General features: G+C 34.9%; 2 protein-coding genes across 4 annotated transcripts; both read left to right on the top strand.

The window, feature by feature from the left end:
* Window positions 1-274: 274 nt before the first annotated feature.
* Window positions 275-10,267, top strand: LOC109093903 (nicotinamide/nicotinic acid mononucleotide adenylyltransferase 3-like). The gene is made up of 5 exons (XM_019107561.2): window positions 275-380; window positions 1,716-1,858; window positions 4,118-4,301; window positions 6,280-6,341; window positions 9,013-10,267. Exons 2-5 carry the CDS (start codon window positions 1,750-1,752, stop codon window positions 9,405-9,407), a joined length of 750 nt encoding a protein of 249 aa, XP_018963106.1. The 5' UTR covers window positions 275-380; window positions 1,716-1,749; the 3' UTR covers window positions 9,408-10,267.
* A 390-nt stretch (window positions 10,268-10,657) lies between these two features.
* LOC109093905 (retinol-binding protein 1-like) lies at window positions 10,658-17,582 on the top strand. Of its 3 annotated transcripts, none has more exons than XR_002018453.2 (5): window positions 10,658-10,965; window positions 11,891-12,069; window positions 14,028-14,129; window positions 15,060-15,163; window positions 17,109-17,582. XR_002018453.2 is itself a non-coding variant. In XM_019107562.2 (4 exons), exons 1-4 carry the CDS (start codon window positions 10,893-10,895, stop codon window positions 15,108-15,110), a joined length of 405 nt encoding a protein of 134 aa, XP_018963107.1. In that variant the 5' UTR covers window positions 10,668-10,892; the 3' UTR covers window positions 15,111-15,779. The 3 variants fall into 3 exon arrangements, 1 of the variants encoding a protein (XP_018963107.1); XR_002018452.2 differs by lacking the exon at window positions 17,109-17,582 and adding an exon at window positions 15,303-15,779; XM_019107562.2 differs by lacking the exon at window positions 17,109-17,582 and having other exon boundaries at window positions 10,668-10,965; window positions 15,060-15,779.
* Window positions 17,583-18,178: the final 596 nt, after the last annotated feature.

Genomic DNA, 18,178 nt, shown 5'->3' with positions numbered 1-18,178 from the left:
TTTAAAGAGATAATAGAGTGCTTTTAAGATCGCCTTGCGTTCAGAATCGTGCCCGTTCAGAACTTTCATCTTCATCAATTTGCCCTATCAGATAAAGGACAGACTGTTCATATCATTTGACTTTGAACGAGTCCTTGTCATTAAAGGTACAGTTAGAGCGAACGAGGTCGGTTATTATGATAAAATACAGTGTGGATTCAACGGTCTCTTATTAAATGTACTGATCTATTCTGTTTTCGCCACTAGTGGCCGCTGTCGCACAAAATGATGGGAACTGTGTTTTTCTATATCAATGGTCAGGGGAACATTAATAGTGTAACATACGGCAAAAGATATAGCATGTAGCATTTGCATAAACTTGGAGGAGATCTTCGGATAAGGTAAACACATACAGCTTAAACATTTTGTTTATTAGCATATTTGTCAGATAATAACATCTGCCAAAGTCATAACCTTAATAAATACTTTTTAAAGCTGTTTTGTAAATGCCATAATACAAAAACTACACAGAAACAGTCTTAAAAACTGGGTTTACAGGCAGCTGTCAAACTCAGTAAACCTTTTTGGTAATTTTGCTACTCTCAGTATTATACTGGTTTTTCATGGTAGTATTCCATGGTAGTATATCTCGGAATGTCATGTGAATAACTTACCTGAATATAGTTTTCATTTAGTATCATATATCAAAGCACCATCTGATTTCATCAATGTGCAGTGGTTATACCATAGATGCCCATGCCATAATGTTTTAGTTTTTTATTGTATCTTTTCACTCACTGGAGCAGCTTTTTTTCTTTTTTCTTTTTTTCATGTGTTTTAAGTCACTTTATTAGTTTATTTAGTCACTAATTGAGCTTTATGTGTTTTAGTTCGGTCACATTATGTTAGTATGTAATTTTTATGTTCATACCTTATTCATCCTTTGTTGTAAGCTCTTCATCCTTAAACAAAAATACTTGTCTGCTCTCATCCTTGTATCTGCACAGTTTTATTATTAGGAATGTACACAATATGTATTCTGCATCCATCCATCTATTTACCTGTTTTAATAAATAATAAGTGAGTGTATGTTTACGGGGTATGATGTAGACAGTGTAATTTTGACAACAAAATGTGCCTTGTCCAGTGAGTAATTTTCACTTGATCCACTGTTTACTTTGACTTGACTTGAAAAAACAGATTAGTCCAGTGCCAAAACAGTCTATTTATTACATTAAGAGTATGTTACATTTAGATAAATTAAAGATTTTTCAGTGTGCAATAAGGGATTTCTCAGGCACTAAAGAAGATAGAAGATTTTAACAGGAAATAATGAGCAACATCATTGCTTTCATGTACAAAACATGACCACTATTAGCTGACTAATAAGACTAATTCCAGTCACATTTAAACATGCATTCAAGGTGAAAGTGTGTCGGATCTGCACACTAATGGCCTACAGTTAAAATAATCAATAATTTGCAGGGTTTTCAATGCAGGACAGAGTAAAGTCAAGTTTAGGCATGCTACTTTAGCTTATTTGGTATTAAATTATATTGCACTGTCTGTATGTATGGCTCTCATTTATCCCTCTTGTGAACATTATAAATTGTCTATAAATAACATAGTTTGTTCCCAAATAGTACTCTCATTTTATAGCAAAACATTTAGTTTTGTGCTCGTATTGCAAATATTAGCTGCTATGTGATTAAGAAATGTCTTTTTGTTTATTGTAGTGTAATCGTGTTTACTATGCTGTGAAACACTGAAATGGCTGGCCGTATTCCTCTGGTTTTGCTGGCCTGTGGCTCCTTCAACCCCATTACCCACCAGCACATGCGCCTGTTTGAACTGGCCAGAGACCACATGCACCAGACGGGTTGGTGCCACCTGTTCATTTACCTGAAATTGGCCATCATCTGTTATCAGGCCAAAATTAGCATCCTTTACAAGTTAAAACAGTTTATTGAACCTTAAGATAAACTTTTTGTTGTTTTTTTATTTATTTATTTATTTATTTATTTTGCTTTTTTGTTAAGTATTTAATTGATACATAAGGCTTTTATGGCTCATACTGTATATTATGATATGGGAGAATGGAGCTCATACTAAGGGTGAAAAGCTGAGCAAAAATATGCAATTTGGTGCATTTTCTGATATTTGTATGGCCAAAAAGTAAGAGATTCTTGTAATGTAAATCAATGAGATCTTTGTAACAGTATAATAGACTGCATACATAAAATGCATATAAAAATCGCACATATAAATATCTCCCAATAATGTCTTAGTAAGATGATGTGTAAATGCATGATCAAGCATTTATTATTAAAACTCTGCAGCTGTTATTGTGGGGCGGGGGCAAAACATATAATGCAATGCAATACAATTATGATTTAGATATGTACAAATAAAAAATTCCTCAGATACCTGATGCATCATTTGATGGTCTCATTTTATCTAAAATTTCTTATCTTTATCTAAGAAATGTGCGTATCAAATATGATACAGTGTAAGTTTAAATATATCTCTATTATTCAGAGGCTGTTCTTCAGGCTGTAAGAAATGAGTGTCAAATGTAAAGTTTGAATGTTTGACACTCTTAACAGTGCCTTTGCATTAGATATAACATCAGCTGACCTGTTCTCGGTGAAAGTATAATTGCACAAGTTCATACCTAAGCGTCAGAAGCTAAAAAAGGGCTTTGTAGCTTCTGTAACACTGTCTACAATGCAAGCAAGCATTTCAAGTTTTGTTGATTATAATTGGAACAATTTATTGTGTTCTACCACTAGCTTGCAGTGTAGACGTGGTGTAACTGCACCTCTTGAAAGACTCTGGCATGCTGATATTTTTGTTTGTGTTTATTTACTGTACACAGTGTACTCAAAAATTGCTTGCAGAAAACGCATAACAAGTAGCCAAAATAGCTTGCATCTTAAATGACCTCAAGAGTTGCCATTATTAGGGAAGATTAAAACTGACTTTTAAAAATAATTTTTATTGATAAATTCTGGTTTATAATGTCTTGCATGCACAGCTAAATGAGAAACTGCAAAACAATTGCAGTATGATGTGAATTCATCTTGACTATGCAAAATTAAAGCATTATTTGGCAAAAACATCAAGCATTCAGCAACTGATTAGAGTCCGCCTGTGTATGCAAAGCGTGTGTTAATTTGTGTGCAGGGGCTTAGAAACTTTTGCTGGGCTGTTGCATTTAGAAAAGGAATCAATGACTGTTTAATAATCTGACAGTTATTTGCATTTTATTCATATGGTCGGTATTTCAGAGGAATGGTACAACCAAAACTAAAAAATTGCTGAAAATACTCTTAGGCCATCCACGATGTAGATGAGTTTGATTCTTCATCAGAACAGATACGGAGAAAAAAAAAGAAAAAAAAAAGATTACATGAGTTGCTCATCAATAGAAGTGAATAGATGCTGTCAGAATGAGTTCAAACATCTGATAAAAATATCACAATAATCTGCAAGTAATCTACATGACTCCAGTCCATCAATTCATGTCTTAATGAAACGAAAAGCTGCTTGTCCATAAGTAACAAATCCATCTTTAAGATGTTTTGACTTTAAACCGTCGCTTCTAAAATACAAATACAAATACAAAAGTTCATCCCCTGTTGTCTTCTCACATCAAAATGTCTTGATGGTTTTGTTTATTACAAACAGACAACCTTTCACTTTCCAAAGGTTGATTTGTGGACTGGAGTTGTGTGGATTATTGTGTTTTTATCAGCTGTTTGAACTCTCATTCTGACGGCACCCATTCACTACAGAGGATCCATTGGTGAGGAAGTGATGTGATGCCAAATTTCTCCTGTTTCCGATGAAGAAACAAACCTATCTACATCTTAGATGGCCTGAGGGTGAGTCAGCTTTAAGCAAATTTTCTTTTGTGGGTTAACTATTCCTTTAATCCAAAACCCTCTATTGTATTGCATTCATGGTACACATTTTATCAGTTTATGCGTTTCCTAGGAATAGAACCCATATTGTTGGCATAGTACTACTGTTTGAGCTACAGGAACTGTGATTTGTTTTATATCTGACATTTAATTTGTCTTCTACTTGACTCTTTTTGGGTCAGATATGTTGTCTCTCTCTCTTCATTTTGCAGGTCTGTATCGTGTGGTGGGTGGCATTGTATCTCCTGTCGGTGATAATTATGGTAAACAGGGTCTTGTTGTTTCGAAACATCGACTTGCTATGGCAAGACTGGCCCTGCAGAGCTCTGACTGGGTTTCTGTAGATGACTGGGAGAGCCAGCAGGCGGATTGGACAGAGACTGTGGTGACCATGAGGTGAATATAAGTATAAAGAACAATTTTAGACAAGTATTCTGCATTGGCTTCTTAGTATGACTAACGCAAATCATTTATCCAGTCAAAAGTTTGACAAGGCAAGTAACTTTTTGCAGTCTATTAACACAACTGGGACATGGTTGTAAAGGAAACATTAACTGGTTTTGACAGATGGGTGCTAAATGCTGATTGCACTTCCATTATCTCAGGAACTGCTCAGAATTTCAGCGATAAAGTCATCTTTGATGATAGGAAAGTTGCATTTTTCTTTACTTCAAAAGCACTGTTCAAATTTTAAACATATACTGCCGTTATTAAGATTAATGACAGTTTATAATACAGAATACAGTTATATCTCATACTGGCTTATCCTTCTCTTAGATGAACTGATGGTGCACATTAGGGCTTAAAGAGTGTTATATCTCAGAAATGAATACCCAGAAGTCTCATTTATTTAATGAAATTTATACAAGAAAAAGATTTTTAAAAAATGAAACACATTGGCAAAGGGTCTCATAAGTACATAGGTATAGAATATAGAAATTCAGTCTTTACTGTAGAAATATTTAATGTTGCAATTATATTTTAGATGTTGCCTTTATATGTGAATTCACCTTGCATTACTCCCTATGAAGGACTTCACAAACTCACTGTCATCTTTGAAATACTTGAACTAAAGCCAAAACTTTATAGGAGCCGAATCCTTAAATTCACTTTGTAACAGACATCAAATATCCAGGCACTGACGTGACTCATTCCATCATAACGGCCACAGTTTCCATTCTCCTCAGATTCTGCCACAGAAAACATGAAACACCCCGTCATCCTTTAGTATATGGCTGCTAGTGGTTTTCATTTTGCAACAGTGCCAAATTCTTCCCCTCTTTTCGTCATGATGGGCCATTACTCCTCTTGAATCCCTAAAGATATATTAAAGTAACAAGAGACTGTTTAAGGACCCCCCCAGAGCACTCAAATCTTGTTTTATGCCAACTGCTAGCTATGCCCTTAGGTGGCTAATTAATGCTCCGATGCCAGGGAGGAGGATGGCTGCTCTTGCGCCAGGGGCCTGTGCCAGGGCTTTGTATTTCTAGGTTCATTATTTACTTCCTGGCAGAATTGGCCGAAATTGCGCAATTGATTATATGCCCTTGCAGTTGACCTATGTGATTCATTACCAGGTTGAGTTTTTGCTATTTTTAAAGGACATATGGCTCTGTTACAAAATCTAATCAGCATACGAAGCACTAGGTGCACTTCTGAAACAAAGGCTTCTGCTGCCTTTAAAGAAGGTAGTTGCCTTATAAGAGTCCTTTTGGCCAAATTGTACCAGCATTGCATGTATCCTTCACATAGAGAATGCATCGCAAATGAGATTTATCTATCCATCTTCATCATTCTATCTACCGTTCAAAAGTAGATTCAACCAGCATATATCAAATTGATCAAAAATGAAAAAAAAGTCTATCTATCTATCTATCTATCTATCTATCTATCTATCTATCTATCTATCTATCTATCTATCTATCTATCTATCTATATAAACAATTCTACATCCTTTTTGCCTAACCCAGCTCAAATTCAATTCAAATTCTGAATGGTGCACAGCCCTTGTTGTTTCTGCTATTGGTTCATTCCACTGTACACTGTATCATACACAAGCTCTTATACCTTAAAGTCCGCTATTCACTTTATACATTAAACACACACATAGATGAGGGTGATAGTTAACTCAATAATCTCCTTGTAGAGATTGAACACTACTATCTGCATTTAAGCACCAACATAGCTGATTATAGGCTTTTGTGAGAAATTGGAGAAGTTGAGATACTGTATATCTACTTTATAGGCATATTTAATTCAGTGTCAATGTAAAGCTTCTCCTACATTCATAAGCTGTTTATCTGCACTGAATGGCCATGCATGCTCACCGTTGCTTATCTGCTGTGTTTGTTTCTCCCTGTCTCACTTTACACAGGTACCACTATGACCACATAGCTGCTCAGTACCACAACAGCAAGGACCCGCTCACAGCCTCTGGTAACCTCCGCCCACATCTCAATATGTCTTTATAAAATTGGCACAGAAACCTCTCATCACAATTCAGTTTCCTCTAAGCCTCTTCTCTGGCCCAACATAGCCTTTTCTGTCTTTGCTAATCACTTTAGATAAGTCTGAAGGATATAAAAAGATTGTTGTCTTCTCTCTGGCCAGCACAAGCGCTGTTAGGCCTCTTTTCAACAGTGCTTTTATTTGGGGTTGCTGTAGAGGAGCATGCTAATGAAGCCTAATACCCTCCACAGGAGGACTGAGCTTAAGACAAGCGTGCTTAGACTGTTAATGAAGCTGAGATTAATAGCCAGGACAACTTTATAACAAGACAAGTGCCAAGAATGATAGAACACATGCACACAAATACCCTGTTATCTCAAAACCTTTATTCCTTTATTCAGTGCAAACCCCTTGTTCTAATGCTATTTATGTAATTTCTTTTGTTTGACAGTGGACTGAATCAAGGACGTAGCCATGGTTTGAACATGGGGGCGAACAATTTTTTGGAAGGGGGAGGGTAGTAATGGCCTTTTTATTTAAAAGAATTAAAGATTTAAATGAAAAGGATTTAAGTGAATTTAAGGAAATGAAGAACTGAGAAAGAAAGAACTGAATTTTTGTGAAGTATGAATTTTAGGTATTTTCAAATAAATATATATATATATATATTATATATATATATATATATATATATATATATATATATATATATATATATATATATATATATATATATATATATATATATATAAATATATAAATAATTTTACCTTGCACTTTTTATGTTAAAAACTGAAGAGACTCAGCGATTTCAGTTTCTTTGATTTTGATTGGCCATCTTAATCACTTTGACTGACAAACACTGTTAGACCTCTCAGGCAGACCAGCCTAAAATGTGTCTTTCAAATAACAAACAGTTACGGCCTTGGACTGAAGATTACAAAAAGGAACTCCTATTCATCCTTCTGTTACACTGATTAATAAACATTTCAGTCGGAATTCACTTAAAAGACGTTGAAAAGCATTGACATTTTCACAGAAAGAGATCCATTTAATTTTAGATTTCATGTTGAAATATCCTAGGGATCATTTTTTATTAAATCGCTTTCATGCAAACCCCATTTAGGCAATTCAAAGGAATATGGCGCTTACTGAATTAAGCCATTGATGATTGTCTGGAAATATTAGTGTTTGTATTGGAATGTGGACAATGCTTTTCTTTACTGTGTTTTTTCATAAATGTTTTCATTAATAGAATAATTATGTAAGGGGTGGTATTTCCCCATCCCCATGCAGTTTGCACATACATTTCTTTAGATCTATGTATTGCCACATGGAGTAGAAATATAGAGCTTTAGTGGGCTGTCGAGGTTCATTTCATGCCCCCTGCAATTTATGTCTGCTCAAACAAATGCCAGCTCCCAGACACATGTTATAGTGAGAGAATTAGAGTTAAAAGCACACTATTGATTCTTTCATATCCTGTAAATATCACTGCTGAGTTGGAGCTCTTGCATTGCTGGCCATGAAATGAATTCTAATGAAGCGTTGAGGAAAGAAAAATTGAGATTTTTGCAGATTTCAGGCATGGGTTCAAGGAGTGTCAAACATTTTGACTTTGAGCCACCACAACATATCGAAAGACATGGGGAAATTCCCTTATAGCATTGTTTTTTGGTTGTGTTTGCAACTGATACACTAAAGGAAATGTGCAGTTTATTATTATCAGTTTATTTCCACAGTGCAGCAGTTTCCAGCATTGGTTGGTTCTGAGTTCCAGGTTTTCAGTTTTCAGTTAACTGCCAGGGCAACATTTAATTGCCGTTCAAGTTTTAGTTTTTCAGCAAATATTGTTGTTTTATTTTATTTTATTTCAGCTTTATTTTCAATTACAGAACTATTTTTAATAGCTTTAGTTTTAGTCAACAATACATCCAATTATAAATTTCTCTTTTTTGCTTCATGGATGTAAAAATAATAATATGTCAAAAAACATGGCAGCAAATTAATGATGACAGAATTTTTATTTTCATGTGAAATTTAAAAGCTGTGAATTTCCAATCACATTGCTATTGTTCAGCAGCACTTGGTTTTATTGCAGGCAAGTTATTTTTTAAGTTATATTTCGGTCTTCTATATTATAATTTAATTCTCTTTACACTGTCATCATTCAAGTTAAGAGTCATATTCAGCTTTTAAACAGTTGTAAATTTTTTTACTGTTTCTTTTGACAACTTTGACTGTATTATGATGACATGCTGCTCTCCTGCTCCGTCTTTAATTACAACAGTTGGATAGTTCCAAAACAGCTAACGTTACTTATAGTACATCACCTTTAAAAGAATAGTTCACCTAAAAATTAACGTTAATCTCAGGCCATCCAAGTTGTAGATGAGTTTGTTTCTTCATCGGAACAGATTTGGAGAAATTTACATCAGTTGCCAATGAATGTGTTTTTATCAGCTGTTTCAGTTCTCTGAAGGCACCCATTCACTGTAGAGGATCCATTGTGAGCAAGTGATGTAATGAATTTCTCAAATTCTGTTCTTGCATAGCCTGATGATGAGCACATTTTAAACAAATTTTCATTTTTGGGTGAACTGTTTGTTTAAATTATATAAGAAAACAATCAACAATGTGATCGTTTTCTCCCCTACAGATGTTCCTCAGCTGAAGTTGCTTTGTGGAGCAGATTTCATGGACACCTTTAAGGTTCCTGGTCTGTGGAGGGATGATCATGTAGAGGAGGTGGTGGGCCGCTTTGGACTGGTCTGTGTGAGCAGAGGTAGCCTGCAACCAGACCGGGCTATACATGAGTCTGACTTGTTGTCCAGGCACCGGCAGCGCATTTTTCTCGTTCGGGAGTGGGTCCACAATGAGATCAGTGCTACAGAGGTCCGACGAGCCCTACGGAGAGGCCAGAGTATTAAATATCTCTTACCAGACTCGGTCATTGATTACATAAGAGAGCACAACCTTTATACACAAGACAGTGAGATGATGAATAAAGAAGTTAAACTACGACCTCTTACCATGCAAACAATACAAGACTGACATACAGGAAATAGACTTCAGTGGTCTTGTTCACAAGTAATTGCAAAATATGTTTCAGAAGATTGCATTTTTCTCTTACTCTTCATTTTGAAGCTTTAGAAGAGTTGCATATTTTGTCTTGTGTAAAGTGAGCATTATCCTTGACCATGGTTTCCTAGTGTAATGTGTAGAGAGGGATTTAGGAATTTATCCTGTCTCTGCAGGAGTTAGATTTGCCAGACCACTGCAGAGCTGTAGGTCTATGTTCGGCAGGTCTGGGATTTGTTGACTTGAATGTCACAAGGAAGATAAATAACAGAGCCTTTACACTTTAGAGAGCAAACACTGCTTCTTCCATTTCCATTTGCACAGAAAGCGTCATTCATGTCGTCAGATCCCTAAAGATGTTTCATCAAGCTTTGTCTGTGGGGGGAAAAAGAGTTTCTGACCAAATAAAATAGAAGAATGTAGTTTAGCATATTTGAGACTGTGTCTTTCTGAATCGCTTCTTTTTCCTTGTACCACTGACTGTGGACTCAAACCAGCTAGTTGCTTTAAGGGCGTTTTTGCCGTGTTGAAGCCCTCCTGCTGACAGTCTTTGTGTGTGGAGTTTGGGTTTTAAAAGAATGCCTTTATTCATGCTGTCTTGAAAGAAAAGCCAGAGGAATTTATTCAACACAACTAGTCCCACACTTCTAGATGCTTTGTACAGAAGGGCAGTGTGTGCCAATTCAAAGCATCAGACACTTTCACTGGCAGATGTAAGAAGTGACAATTCAATTCAATCTTATATCAAGCACAACTCTTCTTTTATTTGAAGAACAAATAGACAGATGCACAATAAAGTCTACATGAATATAAAGAGTTCATCGCCTGTAACAGTAAAAGATTACAAAAAGGTGAATTCTATGGGAATTAATCTAAGAAGAGAATTGAAATTGTTTTTATTTGCTATTTTATTAAAAAAAAACATGTTTTGTGTGAGAGTATTTTTATGATCTGTAGCATGTTGCCATTATATGGGGTAAGTTGCCTACCATTAGACAAACTATAATCTTTTCAGTGAAATTAAAACAGTAAAATGATTATGAAACTGCAAATATGTAAAACACTGCATTGTTAATAATACATGTTAATGATTAATATTGAATAATATATTACTTTACATGTTAACACATTTGAGAACTTGCCTAACTTATATTATAACTTCTGAGACGCAGCCCTTGTGACAACTAGCCCCGCTCTATTCCCTACAGCACTCGATCACAGAGTTTAAGTGACGTAATTACATGGTGTGATATCGCATCCAAGTTTGAGATGATGGATCCAAACTCTAGAGGCGGAGATACGGTTTCCATGACAAAGAAGAAAAAAATAAATTCACAAGTAATAGGATCATGATGACCGTGTTAAATTAGGGATTCTTTCAGATGAAAAGCATTTGTTCGCAGGGGAACAGCGATATCGGATCTTCCTTGAACAAACTCATCAGTGGAGTATCTCGAAATGACTTCTAATTACAACGGCTACTGGAAAATGATCTCCAACGAGAACTTTGAAGAGTACCTGAAAGCTCTGGGTGAGTTTTGTGGCTCTTTTACAACATTAAGATAAACCTTCTGGTATTCCTTACTTAGAGGTCACACCGAGGTCAAAACAGACCGAGGACAATGTAAGTGTAATATTCTTTTTAATGAAATAAATGTATCATATTTCTATATGTATTATGTTTTAATATTTATTCTTTAAAATGTTCTATTTTGAGGGGGTGCTAGACAATCTGTACCTTTTTTTTAAGTATTTTTTTATTTTTTCTAAAGGAATGTTAGAAAAAACGAATTATAAATTAAAAATAGAGGAAAGATCATTAAAATATAATGCGTGGCAGGAAGATTGGTGCCATCTGCTGGGAGAAATATAATCATATGTAACAAGTTGTGATGCTTGTAAAGCCCTATAAATATACAGTACATACATGAGGCTTGTAAGAGTATTTTCAGAAATAATTACTTTAATAGGGTTTGCATTCATATAGACATTATCAAAGACTACTTAATCATGGCTGATTTCTAGATTTGTAGTATTTTTCGTATTTATCAGTAATTTCCTATTACACTTACAAGTTTACAAATGTGACCATTTAGCCTTTTCTAATTAAATTAAGTTAAAAACAATTCCAAAAAAATAAAATTAGTAATTAGTTTATCATGATGCCATGTGATATCTGTTTTCTAAGGTTTTTATTTAAGTGGTTTGAGTGAAAGTGAGTGAATTTTTGTCCTTTCCCCCCTTTTTTTTACTAGATGTTGCTGTATATATTAAACAGCAGCAGATTGGACATGTACCTTTGGTATTCCTTGGATTACTATATAAATACCATGGTGTCTCATCATGGTTTTGAAGTACCACGTTATTTCCACCTGTAACCATTACTGTACTGTGGTATTGCTGGATTACTGTACTATATAATTCTCTATAATGTACTGTATAATTCTCTTTTCCAGATGTAAATGTAGCTGTAAGAAAGATTGCCACCCTGCTGAAGCCCGATAAAGACATAATTCAGGATGGAGATCACTTCATCATAAAGACTCTCAGCACTTTCAGGAACTACAACATGGACTTTGTGGTGGGTCAGGAGTTTGAGGAAGATCTGAGTGGAGTGGATGACAGGAAATGTATGGTGAGCAAACTTTCAAGGCAAACACGTTGAGGCTAGAGAGCTCAAAAGCATAGTTTAAATCTTTTTATTATAAAGTACTACTCAAAATAGCCTTAAATGCTATTTATTAAACTTTGCTTTTTGGCTTAATATGAACTTGCAGGATTATGTGTTTGATTCTGCATCAATGCTTATGCTTTGCAAGGGCACTAGATGTTTTCTAAAGATTTATTGAGAATTTTTGAGATTACTTAACTTTAAGAAGCCAGTTTAAATGAACAGGCTTGCATGGTTTATTATACTTATTTTCAGAAAACCTTTATAACATTTCAAGATCAGTCTGAGTCATGTGGTTTTCATTATAATAATTCTCTTATAGGGTTGTCATTTGTATAATTTCATTGCCCTTGAAAATCACTAACTGTGCATGTCATTTACACTCCACAATCTCAACTAATGAGAAAAGGGGAAAGTGTGAAATGAGAGTAATAATTGGCTCTTTAATCTAATAAGAAGTGTTACTCTCTCTCCTTTCATTTTCCTCTCGCTTTTCCTGTCATTTGGAGAAACTTGGTATATCTAAGGCCTGTGTTGAGATGGTTGCAGAGATACAGAGATAATCATCTGTTTTTTTGTTGTTGTTGTTGTTTGTTTGTTTGTTTGTTTGTTTGGTTTTTTTGCTTAACCCATAAAGCTGCCTTTTCAATATCTCTGACAAACAACAGATCGGAGGTCATTCGTTTACAATGGAGAGTAGTAAGCTGCGTGGAGTTCTGATTATATATGCAGATTTTTCAAATACAATTCAGATGTGTTGCAGTATTTAAACATTTGAGGCTAGATTGTATGTAAATGCCCAATTGGATGGGATGTATTCTAATCAAAACAAGGTGCAAGGTGAGATTTGCCAATATTTTTGCACTAGAACTTTATTCTTTAAACACTATTTAAAATACACTGCAAAATCTTCAAATGTGACATCCGTACATGAATGTTGGAGATACCGGAAAGGCAGCTGTAGTCCAGCACTCATACAAGTGTATTTTAGTATTATTTATATACTGTTATAGTAACTGTTGAATTAGCTTTTAAGTAATTTACATTTTTTAGGAAATTTGCTATGTGCTATTGTCATTTTTATTAGTTTTTAGCCTTTTAATATTTCTAAATAGTAATTTATTTTTATTTCAGTTCAGTTATAGTTTCATTTCCGTTAACTGCCAAGAAAGCATTTCAAAATTTGTATTTAGTTTAAGGGTTTCATCTAATATTCAGCTTTTTATTAATTTTTATATTTTCAGTTTTCTTTCTAATTTCAGTTATTTATTTATTTATTTTTTTAGGAAATTTGTTATGTTCTTTTGTCAGTTTAAATTTTATCTAATATTTAAATTTTATTTAAGGTTTATTAAAAAGGTTTTTTTTTGTTTATATTAATACTTTTAGTTTACCAATAACAACACTGTTTCAGCAGAATATGAGCAATGTGTTAGTTATTCTGCACTGGACATGTCTGCTCTCTAAAAAACTGGCTGTTGTTCAAGTTAACTTGTATCTGATATAACTAAAAAAAAAAGGCCTATGAAGTTTTTGCTTCAGTTGCAGTAAATAAAAACACTTGAAATGCAGCATTCAGTAAAGATGTTGTGACCTGGTTTGCCCTGAACAAAAATCACTTACCCCATACAGTCCTAGAGGTGCCCAGCATTGCATTTTTTTTTTTTTTTCATTCCTGCTATCTAGTAAGAGGCATTTTAACATGCTTCTTTTTGCACAACGTATAATTGCAGTGCAAACACATTTATTGTGGGTCAGATTTAATTTTCTTTTTGTTTCTATAAAGTAAAGATGTGCTCTTCTCGTCTCACTGCTCTTGCAAAATCTGTTCTGCTTCCTTTTTTCTTCGCAGCCCTAAATTAGCTCTTTTTTTGCTGTATACAATATATATGTTAAAAATAAATCTCTTTTATGCATTATAGACCACTATCACCTGGGATGGAGATAAACTAGTATGTGTGCAAAAAGGAGAGATCGAGGGGAGGGGCTGGACCCACTGGATTGAGGGAGATGAACTTCACCTGGTAGGCCAGTTCTCATGCATTTCATTTAATATCCTTGATGGTATTCCCTCCCAGGTATGATTGTTTCACATAGAGCCTAAAGCATATACAATACAGCATCTCAAAAATTGTTTGGGCTAGGAGGTACACGGCAGATGGTGGGGGAAGAGCTATATTCAAATCTCAAAACTTTCAGGCCTGTGAAGATGAACCTGAAAAAGCACAACACTGACAGATTGATTGCTTAAATATATTTGAACCTGGTTTAGATAATTCTAATGGGTGTCAAACACCATCATTATGATTTGATAGGATTTTTAAATGAAGTTGACTGTAATATGATGGGAGGAGGTAATAACAACAGATGTTAGGCTTCAGCTGTGCGTTTGATCATGCATAATAAACTGACTGTGTTGCTGTAGCATTACCAAAGAACTGACATTGCTGACACCAGCTGGTTGAAAGTTATGTACATTATAGTGTTGTGTTGAAAAAGACCACTGTTAGGGAACATTTACCAGGTAGCCGAAATAAAATCTACTGTATGTTATTTATTTTAAATAAATTATTTTGTTAAAAAAAAAATGATTGTTAACATCCATGGGACTTTCCATTATTTTTAAAATGTTTGTTTTAGCTTTGTTTTTCCCTAATTGCTGAAGGTAATGACTGAAAATGAGTTTGACCAATAGCGTGCAAGCATTGTACATAATCCACTAATCGTGGTTTGTGAGAAGGTGGGATCTACAGAGAACAGTCAAAGCAATGCAAATACTCGTAGGCTGTATAGAGAACATCAATAAGAAAACAAAGCCAAAACCCAATTTAGAAATCCCAGCCAGGACGTGTCCGGGACAAAAAGGACATATGGTCTACCCTAGAGTACATGATGACAGAATTTTCATATTTAGTTGACAACTATCCCTTTAAGCGTGTTTTCTTTGTATGCAGGAGCTGAGAGCTGCTGGGATTGTGAGTAAACAGGTCTTCAAAAAGTCTTAAACACCTCCCGACTGAACACCTGCAAGAGATCCAGGAAAATCCAACACTTTAAAGTATATAAACTCACACCACATCTTCCTACATCTAACCGACTGCATGCACCTTCATCTCTGCTATTGTGAAAACCAGACAAACACCATCTGTGATAGTCTGTCACAATCTATAAAAGCTTGTTTGTTCTTATCCTCACAGAGGAAGATCTCCAGCGACTTTCCTTCATAGATGCGACGTTTGTCATTTAGATGTTATTTACATTAGTGGTAGAGAACACTGGGTTAATCTGCTCTGTAAGTGAACCATCAAACAACAGGTGCATCAGGATATTGTCCTCCAATTCCTCAGATCGGGAGCTTCTGTGTACATAAAAGTAATTAGACTCCAGAGAGGATGTGCAGAAGGAAAAATGATGTGACGAGTCTGAGTGTCGCCCAGCTGCAGTCGCTCTGATTGAAGAGCCTGTCAGTCTCTTGGGTTCTGAGCATGGCAGGGTTTTGCTTTCCTTCCCATCATGCCTCTGTGACTGTGCACACAAAAGAATCCATAAATCAGTGAAATAAAGAGAAATGCATTGCGCTCTGCTGTTCACATGCATCTAATAAATGTGTTTGTTTGAACTTTCTATCAACGCACTAGTTTAATAAAGGCATACCAGCAAGAATGTAAATTAAATATTGCTGCTGTTTTTGTATATACTTTAGAAAATCCAGGTTGGCATGCTCACTTTTCATTATTGCTGAGATATGCTTCAGTGGTTCTTAAGTATTACATGAATATTAAGAAGTGAACTAAGCAGCACCCATCCATCCACTTAACAAGAGAACCAAAGGCACATAATTGGCAGTGTGTTGATAACTATGGAGCACCGTCTAGTAAATTCGTTGCAAGCATTCATTTCCATATTTGGCCCTGAGTCTATCAACGGCTTCCTGCCAGGTGTTCCTTTTAGTGAAAAAATGTCCTGCCCCACATTGGAAGCCCACTCAGCGTCCACTTCCTTTTTTCCATGCTAATGGCTCCAAATATATTTTTGGGTCTTCATTTGCTCAAAGGAATAGTTCAGCCAAAAATGAAAATTTGCTGAAACTTTACTCATCCTCAGACCGTCCAAGATGTAGATTATATCACTTGCTTACCAATGGATCCTCTGCAGTGAATGGGTGCCGTCAGAATGAGTGTCCAAACAGCTGATAAAGCTGCATTTTTGTAAAAAAAAAAAAAAAAAAAAAAAAAAAAAGACCTTTAAAATTAAGATATTTTTAACAAACCATTGTTTACGACTAAAATCCAACTAAAAACATGCCCGCTGTGCATAATATTGCTTTCTCCAATGAAAAAGTAATCTTGTCTGTTCTAGACTAGTATGTGGGTGGATTTTAATGTGAGAGGATAACTGGATGAAGCTTTATTATTTTGGCCACATGTGATGATTTATAGTTAAAACATCTTGAGGAATTTGTTTCTGTTTGGACTCTCATTCTGACAGCACTAATTCACTGCAGAGGATCCATTGGTAAGCAAGTGATATAATGCTACATTTCTCCAAATCTGCAAAATGCACATTTTCTTTTTTTGGGTGAACAATGTTTTTTTTTTTTTTTTTTTTTTTTAATAATGGTCTATTTGTACTTGTGCAGCTCAAAGTGTGATGTCATGATCCCATGGACTAAAATACATACAAAAAATTCAAATCTTTGTAAGGGAGGAAATGTACATTTGAGCTTGCTTATAAGCTTACAAAGGGCATTTTAGCAGGTAAAATAGCCTTAAAGAACATTACTTCAACAGTAATGTCCACAGAAGCTTGTTTTCTATTTATCACCTGCTCCATGTTCAGCACACCTTGAACTTTTAAACCTACCACAGATTGTGCAAGAAAAAAATGATAAATTTTATACTGTTTCACATTTATCAACACATCTGAATAAAATGACTGTTTGCCCATAATCCCTTGTACCTTCAAAGGACATTAACCATGGCAAAACTCTTTCTTATTCTTAGGTCCGAATTCACTTGGATTTATATGGAACCTTCATGGGAGGGAGATGGGGTTTCTCTGTTAACAAGGACACTACTAAACCTGATGATGAACTTATCATTACTAACTGGATTTGAGACTTATAATGTGGGCCTTTATGCAAACATTACTGCACTGAATCTCCCCAAATGTTCACCAGTGTCAAAGAAACCTCACACTCTAATTCAAAATGCCAGCTGATTACAACAACTATTGGAAAATGATCTCAATTTAGAACTCTAATGAGTACCTGAAAGCTCATGGTGAGTCAATTACCAGTTCAAAAAGCGGAGAATCTTCTGTAGGCTTAATTAACATTATCATTACACTGCACTATAAAACCTTTGGAACATAATTACATTACTGAGTAGGGCTTTATAATCCTACTTATTATTAATTAAATTAAAGAGTAACATATATTTAATCAATCTTATAACTGAATTTCACTCATTTGATATATACTGTGTGTGTGTATATATATATATATATATATATATATATATATATACATACATACATATACAAATACACACACAAATTAACAAGTTATATACATTATATACATGTACAAATAGACAAGTTATATACATAAAGTACATTGTAAACTACTGCATATATGTGTGCAAATATGTCATATAGTCTATTTGTTTTCAAACTGTCTCTGAAATGTAAATGCAAATCTAACAGAAAATAATAAATTTACACACTGTGAGTTAAGTAATCTCATTCTGATTTTGGCCTTGGTTCCTGGCAGACACAAATGTTGCTATTAGGAAAACTGCCACTGATGAAGCCAGCAACAGCATCACTGAGAACAGAGATCACTTCATCAATGAGACAGTCAGCATTGATGACATGACTTTGCCAGGAGTTTGAGGAGGTGCATTTTGAGGTGTATAAAGTGGATAATACTTGAATCTGATATCTGCAGTTTAAATCCTCTTTGACTTTTATACATTTCTTACTTATCAATTATGCCTTTAGCTTTTTAAGAGCTCTTTATTATTGTTCTCCATGCTTCCAAACATATTATGCATGCATTAGATTCAATCTG

The sequence above is a fragment of the Cyprinus carpio genome, chromosome A2, assembly GCF_018340385.1.
Source record: "Cyprinus carpio isolate SPL01 chromosome A2, ASM1834038v1, whole genome shotgun sequence".
NCBI classification, from domain to species: domain Eukaryota; kingdom Metazoa; phylum Chordata; class Actinopteri; order Cypriniformes; family Cyprinidae; genus Cyprinus; species Cyprinus carpio.
This window is presented reverse-complemented; position numbering and strand designations above follow the sequence as displayed.

What these genes read in the sequence shown, in the direction of transcription:
- LOC109093903 (XM_019107561.2), top strand. Translation starts at nt 1,750, where the DNA reads ATGGCTGGCCGTATTCCTCTGGTTTTGCTGGCCTGTGGCTCCTTCAAC. An exon ending in AGACCACATGCACCAGACGG is followed by an intron (nt 1,859 to 4,117) that starts GTTGGTGCCACC and finishes TTCATTTTGCAG; the next exon opens with GTCTGTATCGTGTGGTGGGT. An exon ending in GAGACTGTGGTGACCATGAG is followed by an intron (nt 4,302 to 6,279) that starts GTGAATATAAGT and finishes CACTTTACACAG; the next exon opens with GTACCACTATGACCACATAG.
- LOC109093905 (XM_019107562.2), top strand. Translation starts at nt 10,893, where the DNA reads ATGACTTCTAATTACAACGGCTACTGGAAAATGATCTCCAACGAGAAC. An exon ending in AGAGTACCTGAAAGCTCTGG is followed by an intron (nt 10,966 to 11,890) that starts GTGAGTTTTGTG and finishes TCTCTTTTCCAG; the next exon opens with ATGTAAATGTAGCTGTAAGA. An exon ending in TGGATGACAGGAAATGTATG is followed by an intron (nt 12,070 to 14,027) that starts GTGAGCAAACTT and finishes TATGCATTATAG; the next exon opens with ACCACTATCACCTGGGATGG.